Source organism: Mytilus trossulus, chromosome 13, assembly GCF_036588685.1.
Source record: "Mytilus trossulus isolate FHL-02 chromosome 13, PNRI_Mtr1.1.1.hap1, whole genome shotgun sequence".
In the NCBI taxonomy this organism is placed as follows: domain Eukaryota; kingdom Metazoa; phylum Mollusca; class Bivalvia; order Mytilida; family Mytilidae; genus Mytilus; species Mytilus trossulus.
The window spans coordinates 7,897,398-7,906,448 of record NC_086385.1 but is presented as its reverse complement, the minus strand read 5'-3'; the positions used below and the strand labels follow the sequence as shown (position 1 = coordinate 7,906,448).

The 9,051-nt window shown below is 34.6% G+C and overlaps 1 protein-coding gene across 1 annotated transcript; it reads right to left on the bottom strand.

Moving 5' to 3' along the window:
* Window positions 1-259: 259 nt before the first annotated feature.
* LOC134694912 (uncharacterized) lies at window positions 260-8,785 on the bottom strand. The gene is made up of 2 exons (XM_063556019.1): window positions 8,641-8,785; window positions 260-1,360 (listed from the first exon to the last, which is right to left on the bottom strand). Exon 2 carries the CDS (start codon window positions 1,337-1,339, stop codon window positions 779-781), a length of 561 nt encoding a protein of 186 aa, XP_063412089.1. The 5' UTR covers window positions 1,340-1,360; window positions 8,641-8,785; the 3' UTR covers window positions 260-778.
* Between the last annotated feature and the right edge of the window lie 266 nt (window positions 8,786-9,051).

The following is a 9,051-nucleotide window of genomic DNA, read 5'->3' as shown; positions in this document are numbered from 1 at the left end:
ACTGGTTTCAAATATGGCACTTCTTATTAATTACAAGTGAAGGAGATTGTTTGTAGGTGTGTAAAATTAATATAAAAAAACAGGGTAGAAATTGTTTTCAGATTAGCAAAGCCTGAACTATAATCAAATATACACATATACATTAAAAAAAAATCCAATTCAACAAAATTCTGAATTTAGTTCCATTAACTAGTTATTAAGATGCCCCTTGCAAGTAACACAAGCATTTTTTTTCAATTCCAATAATCTCAAAAAGTTACTAAAGTATTTTTGTTCATTTGTTCAACCAAGAAAAGTAAAAAAAAAAATATGTTCACATGACCATCTAGTGTTTAAGATGCCCTTTGCAATTAATGTTTAAAGCATTATGTCCCACTTCATTACTCAAAAATATAAAAAAATAAAAAATCCACGAGTTTTGTTCATTTGTTCAACTACTTGTAATAGCAGTATAAAATCTCGGTAAAACATCATGTTCATATATGGCCTTCTAGTGTTTAAGATGCCCATTGCAAAAATGTTTAAAGCATTTTGTTCAATTCAAATGAAGTACTTTTTATAAGAGAACTGTTCCTTTTGTTTAACTAAGAACAGTATAAATCGTCTGTTAACGTTATGTTCATATGGCCTTCTAAACACACAGATAAACTCCATTGATGATTCAAAGCGTTATATGCATGTGTCTAACTGAACACACATTTAAAGCGTTCTATGCATGTGTCTAACTGAACACACTGTTTATTCCATCTATTATCACAGACTTGTTTAAGTATATTCGTCAACTTTGACTTTGATTCTGTTCTGTTTGAGACTGATGATGTTCAATAACAGTAAACGATAGATTGGATTGACCCAATGACCGCGCGGAACCGTATGACTCTCCAGCATTTTGCACTACGTTTGTTATCACAGTCTGTGAGATACTTAAAGGTCCAGCCAGCTGTAATGTTTGGGAAGCTGATAATCCTGCTAAATTTAGAAAACTTTGAGATTCAACGTATGACGTCATACCACTTTCGTTTGTAATGATGACCACATTACATGGACAGGACTGAGTGTCCGTAGAATCACCGGATTCGGTCCGTCTTCGACTTCTAAGAAGTGCTTCTACATCTTCCTCAGTGGGTCGTCTCTCTCCTACAGGCGGCCCTGATAAGTCATACAATCGTCTGCTACGGCGATTCCTACGCCGTCTAGTGTCAGTTTGACTACGAGGCAACTGACTTGGCATTCGACACATTCGTTTAAGCTGTTCTGCAAAGCAGCATACAACAAATAGTAAAATAAAACAAACACAAAACGGTATCATAAGAATTAATCCGAGAGATTCCATTGCCATTTTCGGTTCACTTTACAAGTTCTGAAAAATAAGATATAAAAAGAATTATAATTTTAGATGTTTTAATTCGTGGATGGTCTTTAGATTTTTTGGTTTAATTTATATTGTTCAATGTTCGATAGTATTGATTGATTGATTGATTGATTTTAAGATGGTTGCTAAACCCCAAGTGGCAAATATTTAAGGCATGTGCAGGACGAGAACAAGTTTACAATAAATACAATTTAACAGTCTTGTAAAAGAGGCAATCGGTGTCGCCGGGGGAAATTTGGACTACCGCTGGAAAATGGGGGTAAATTTGGCCTTGCAACACTACCACTTGAAAAGGAGGGTATATTGGACAGGGACAGACATTTGGTCTGGTGACAGGCCACCTTCCGACCATTCAAAGACTTGTTGCAAAGGTTCTTAACGTGCAAAGAGCGTGGCACTATTTTACATAAAACATGGGATTTAAACATTTGGAAAACCACAGCAGAATCCGCTACTTTCCTTCTGTCCGTTAGATAAGGGTACGAAATCGGCCGAGTGGAGACGAATGCGGATTTAACGTCCCCATTCTAACCAGACGTGGATTCAAATTTGTAATTGTAAAAATATTTATAAACTGTAAAACATTTTGTAATGATGACCACATTACATGGACTTGTTTTACAGTTTATAAAAAATTTACATCCTGCACAAGCAACAGACACTCCACGTTGGCAAGCGTTTTACCGTCAGTCGGAAGAAAATCAAGTGGCCATATTTCTATGGCACTGGCTACGGTTATATTAGAATAAAAATATATAAATAAATAGCGCAGCTGGATATGACCGCAGAGGTCCAATCCTGAACAGTTTGGAAAAAATGGACACAATATTCGCGCTCAGTGATACAGGTCTGAATTTGGATTGTAATTAAATATTTGACACACAATAGGTTTCTGACACATAATAACTGTAGTCAAAGAACTTAGAATTGATTATATGATTTGGATTCATACAATTATTGATGCTATTGTGACCTCCCCTTCTTTTCTTTTTTTTTGCAATCTACACTATGCTGTTGCGAATTGACCCACCCCCCAAAAAAACCATCCCCTAAAGAATTTGAACCCCTGTTTTGCATTTGAGCAATACACTATACTGTTGCCTATGCCCCCTTTTCAGCAAATAGTCCTAGACCTGACATTTCTTTATACATAATTTACAAGTAGTTTAAGGCAAGTTAATTAAAACATACACAGCATTGTATTTTAAATATATTTCAATTTTAATCACCTCCCTTACAATGAAGTTACATTGCTTTTAAATTGTCTTGTCCATTAACCAGAAAAACCTAGTTTTTCCCTGTATTTTGCCCCTAATTTTAACCTCCAAAAGTTGATCATAACCATCCCTTTGTGGTATCCGCGAAACTTGTGGTATAATTTCAGAGAGATGCATACACTTATAAACACAAGTTATTGTCTGGAAACTACAAAAGTGCTTATTTGGGTTCCTTTTTTGGCCCCTACTTCATAAACTGACAGGCTACCATGCGACTTGGGCGAAGAAGTCGCTTTCCCGGCCGTCACTTCGCTTTCCTCGACCCCCAAAAGCGAAAACAAGTCGCCCTATTCTTGACGATACTCGCGTTCAGTCGCTTCCGTCAACGGACATTTTCAATTTTTACCAAGTTGATGAAACATCAATTTTTTATTGATAATTAAAGAAATTTAGACATAAACCATTTATTATCTTAAGAAAAGATGTTGATGCATTGTCTTTGCAGTGTGTAGCAGGTTATTTGATTAAAATACAACTTTTTATCACTTCGTGCATTTCCGCCAGTTCCGGTGCGTGTAATACTCGAAAATGTACATTAACCTAAATTTTGGCGGCAAAATAAGTTTTGTTACTTCATTAAAACGTGATAAAAGTTGCCTCCAGTAAATGTTTAATCCATTTATTGCATCAAAAAAGTCATCTCCCTTTCCAAATAACTTGTCAAACATCGTTTATTTTTGTAAATTTTCTTGCATTTGTCCGCCATTGCCTGAGTTCTAAAATACGGATCTGAACCGGACCAACTATGACCGAAATCCGTACTTTACAATAATTACTACGGACGCACGGATGGAACAGCTGACTTAAGAATATTGATCCCAATGGGAAAAATTTCTTATTTCACACGAATAAAGAGACTGTTGGTTACATCTATTTGATTGGTGTATATAATTCCCTATATTTTTTATGGATCGTTTCAAACTGTCTATTGATTAAAGTTGCTTAACACTGAGACTATTATATTATTATCAATATATTATGACCCAGCTTAATAACTTTTATACTTTTTTATGAGAAACAATGAATTTCATACACAAGATAATTTTGAATTAAAATTGTAATTGATATATATTATAATTTCTTTACATTTTTTAAAATAAAAAAAATATTTAGTTGGTAGTTTCTCACAAGAACCTTAGTAAAACTTAAACAACATTTAATTTGAAATATTACTTTAATTGTATACTCTGATATGCAGAATTGAACAATATAAAAAGAACATTATTTACATACGACTCTTTAACTGTTATAGTAAAATCCAAACATTGTAGCGCACTGCGGGGAATCAGCACTTCTCTTTCAAATCTCACCACTTCTCCCTATCAGTTTAAGCAACACGACGGGTTCCACATGTGGAGCAGGATCTGCTTACCCTTTCGGAGCACCTGAGATCACCCCTAGTTTTTGGTGGGGTTCCTGTTGTTTATTCTTTAGTTTTCTATGTTGTGTCATGTGTACTATTGTTTTTCTGTTGTCTTTTTTCATTTTTAGCCATGACATTGTCAGTTTGTTTTAGATTTATGAGTTTGACTGTCCCTTTGGTATCTTTCGTCCGTCTTTTAAAAAAGAGAAGTCACTTCTCCCTATAATTCTGAAGCCCTGATTACTGTTGGGACCATAACCCCCCCAAAAGCAATTCCAACCTTTCTTTAATGCTATTTAACATTCTGGTGAAAAATAATAGAGATCCATTCACTTTAACTAAAGTAAATGTCTGGACACTAGATGTGTCTTCGGATGATGACGCAGACTATGCAAACGACAACATGATAGCATTATACGTTTGAGGCCACAAAAGGTTGTATAATAAGAAAATGTGGTATGATTGCCAATGAGACCAACTATAATCATGATAATCTATTGAAGTTCAAAAAAGGGGAGATTAATTGTAAAAATTTAAAGGCAACATAACGGCATTCCACAATGATAAAAACCTATACCAGGAGTCAGCTGTAATAGGCCCTGACATGAAAAATATGAAACAATATAATTTCAATTGTAATAAACAGCTATGCCATGAGCGCCTGATGCACCAGTCACATTTTCAAAGAATAGAGTTCAATAACTTCTCAATGTCATATTTGAGATTTATGAAAATCAAAGGGAGCTTAAATTTCTTAGATATTGTAAAAAAAATGGAAAATTCCCCCTTTTTAAATAAGTAAAACCCCATAACTTGGAAAAATAAAATCTAAAATTTATAAAATTCTAAAAGGAGCTTACATTGTACATCAATAGATATTAACACTTCACTAAAGGTTTTCGAGTGAATGTCCGACATGTTGACGACGGACGGACAGACAGACAACGGTATACCATATTTACGACTCTTGTAAACAGATTTATAAAAACTACAGCCTTATATATAACAAAACAATTATTTAGGAAAAAAACAAAATATGACAGACATAAACCAACTACAGACTCCTTTTACTTGGGGCAGGCAAACATAGTTTAATTCACTTTTGCACAAGGTGAAAATTGACCTTATTTTTGGTAACAGCAATGCAAGGGATCAAGGACTATTTTACAAGCTATATATCGTACATCAGGGGTGTATCCAGCCATTTTAAAAAGGGGGGTTCCAATCCAGGAAAAAAAGGGGGGATGTTCCAACTATATATCCCCATTCAAATGCATTAATAGGCCAAAAAAAGGGGAGTTCCAATCACATTCAGATATATGATATATATATATAGCATCACATTACCATTATGCTAAAAGGCCCTGGGGAGAACACTGACATGTACATATATGCCGAAATTCTTCCAAGGACTAAGAAGGCACTTTTTGCATGATTTGACTGATGTCTGACCAAATTTGGATTGAACTCTTCATATACATATACTTCATTTAAACTTTGGTGGATAGCTGTCTCATTGCATTGGCAGATCAAGGGGTCTTATGGGGGTTGGAATCCCCCCTTTTTTTGGAAGATCAATGCATTTAAATGGGAGCATATAGTTGGGACCCCCCTTTTCCACCTTAACTCTGGGTTGGGAACCCCCCTTTTAGAATGGCTGGATCCGCCCCTGCATTGGCAGTTGTACCACATCTTCTTATTTATATAAATTATTTGTTTGTCTGATGAATATCAGGGGATGTCCATTCATGTACATATAATATGATTATCATGTGGAATACATTGTATCTAGAAAAGCCCGTTAGGGCGAGTTGAGATATTCCATATGATATAGTCAGTATCAAAAAGGAAACTATATATTATTCTGTTTATCGATAATTATGACATCACACAATGTATTGCCTAATATTTTCATTGATACATACGTACAGCCAGTAAGTTGCAATTGATATTTGAAAATATTAGGCAGTAAAATCAAAGGGAAATGTACGAATTACCGATAAAAGACAATATTTCTTTTGGCTTTGTTTTATTGTATGTTTTGTAAGTGCATGAAGCTTTGTTGTAATTGTTTATTAGGCAGCAACCATTTAATTTTCAGGGGGGGGGCTATGGTTTTTTTTGGAAAAAAAAGTTTATTTCCAGGTTTTAGTGAGAAAAAATAATTTGTTTTGGACCCTGAGAAAAAAAAATTGTTTGTTTCACCCTCAGCTGCCACTATATGAAATGTTAAAATTGAAAGAAAAAAATTGTTTTTTCGGTTTGTCCCTAAACATGCTAAAAAAAATAGATTGTTCTTCGCCGAAAAAAAAAGTTTGCACAGAAAAAAAATCCATAGCCCCCCCCCCCCAGAAAATCAAATGGTTGCTGCCTTACATGTTTTTGCTCCAAAATAACACCTGTACATACTGTGCAACATTACTTTAGAAATCCTCAACATAAATAAATATTGGAAGATGTGGTATGAGTGGCAATGAGACAACTCTCTATCCAAGTCACAATCATAAAAGTTAACCATTAAAGGTCAAGGTACAGTCTTCAACACAGAGCCTTGGCTTGGCTCACACCAAACAGTAAGCTATAAAGGGCCTAAAAAATGTACTTGTGTACAACCGTTTTAACAGGAATCAACAGTCTAATCTATACATGTATTAAAAAGATGAAACGAGAAACACTTATGAAACCACATCATCAAATGACAACTACTGAACATCAGATTCCCGACTTAGGAAGGACAGACCACGTTGTGCAAGCAGTTTAAAAATTTTAATGGTACCAAACCTTCATCCTTATCTGAAACAATAGTGTAACATTCAGGGCTCACACTTCTTCAGAATTATAGGGAGAAGTGACTTCTCTTTTTGAAACTGATAGGGAGAAGTGGTGAGATTTGAAAGAGAAGTGCTCATTCATGCGGTGCGCTACAATGTTTGGATTTTACTGTAGTATAAACGGTCATTTGTAAATAATAGACTGAAAGCAGGTATCGTAAACAACAGGGCGACTTGTCTTCCCTTTTTGGGGTCGGGGAAAGCGAAGTGACTTCTTCGCCCAAGTCGCCTGGTGGCGTGAGCCCTGAACATCTCAACATAAAAAGACACATTATAAAATATCAATTCATTTGGATAGCTCAACTCAATCAAAAGACGCAGTAACACAAATGAACACAGTAACACTGAACAAGATATATATGTCTCTCATATTATATAAACGAGTCTAAATTAAAAACTACGTTCAAACCTATGACCGCAATTTTTATACGTGTGCATGTCAAACAAATTTCGTTGTAGAAGGGTCTAAAAACAGCACAAACAACATTTTCCAAAAGACCAGAAGAGTGAAAAAGTATATTTAAACAAAACGCATTTGACTAACAGGTCGAACAACTGATGTTCTTTAACCCTGCTGACTGCCATTGGCGATTGCCAAATAAAATTGATCACAGGTTGTAACAAAATGGATCTTATTATAAATTTAATACGTCACAGAAAAAAAAAAAATTGTTAACTTGTGGACAGGATGTTGTGCCACAAACATTTGGTGTCAATATTTCTTTAGTACACCATATCCGGATTTCGACAATAAATGTCTCTTCAGTGATGTTAGGGATCGAAACGGTATTTGGAAGGCCATATAAAAAGCACCCTCATTTTTAGAGAAAGTACCCTCATTTTTAGATTAACTCTTGAATTTTAAGAGTCAATATATAGGATGAACGGATCATATAAACCGGAGGGAAAATATGATACATGCCCAAACAAAAAATATAAACGAGTCTAAATTGAAAACTACGTTCAAACCTATGACTGCATTGGATAAAAACCGCAATTTTTATACGTGTGCATGTCAAACAAATTTCGTAGTAGAAAGGGTATAAAATCAGCACAAACAACATTTTCCAAAAGACCAAAAGAGTGAAAAAGTATATTTAAACAAAACGCATTTGACTAACAGGTCGAACAACTGATGTTCTTTAACCCTGCTGACTGCCATTGGCGATTGCCAAATAAAATTGATCACAGGTTGTAACAAAATGGATCTTATTATAAATTTAATACGTCACAGAAAAAAAATTGTTAACTTGTGGACAGGATGTTGTGCCACAAACATTCGGTGTCAATATATTATATGATATATTTCACAAATGTATGCCCTACACATGTCTGAACATGAATGTTGGTGAATGAAAAGATCTTTCATTTTTATCAATTAAGCAATAATCAAATTAAAAAAGATGATAAGTGTTACCATGGTTACATATATGGTTCTGTTTCTTTAGTTTTCCCTCCATATCCTAACATTTGATTTTAGTATATTGCTTTACAGAATTTTACTAGACAGTATATATACGATTTTTGTAAACATTTTGTAAACACTCATCCAAAAAAGGGGGAGGGCAACAGTTAACACTCAACTTCCTCGGCAAATATTTCAAGCATAAATTGATCATTGTTAATCAAAATAAGATAATATATCTAAAATGCTGTTATTCAAAATGTATACAATACAATGCACATGACCAATGCGTCGGCCTCAAGTGTATGGGTCCCACGACGGTTTTGGTAATTGTCCAAAAAATTAACATACGAGACTTTGTAAACAAACACGTATCGCTGTATTTAACTTACCCTTATTTACATTTAGTTACACATTTCTACATTTGTAAACAAACACGTTCATTGATCTTTCTTATCACATTCATAGACCGTGGTTGCCTGACATCATGGAATTTCCCCAACATAGGAAGTCTATTTTTACATTTATTGTTTGGAACCAAAGCGAGACAACTCTAAATGTTTATTGGCCACAGGTAACAAAAATCTGTGCAATATTAAGGATTTGTATTACAGGCACTTTTTCTATCCATAGGAAGGTCGACTATAGATTCATATAAATAGAAGCTTTACGGATAGAAACAAGTGCCTCACCCCTGTGCCCAATATACCCAGTCCGAGTCTACATAGACTAATTACGAGTCACTAAATGTACAATAAATAAAACTGAACACAATAAAAATACATAATTTATAAATTATTCAC

Excerpts from the sequence above, each read along its gene's own strand:
- LOC134694912 (XM_063556019.1), bottom strand. The coding sequence starts at position 1,339 with ATGGCAATGGAATCTCTCGGATTAATTCTTATGATACCGTTTTGTGTT.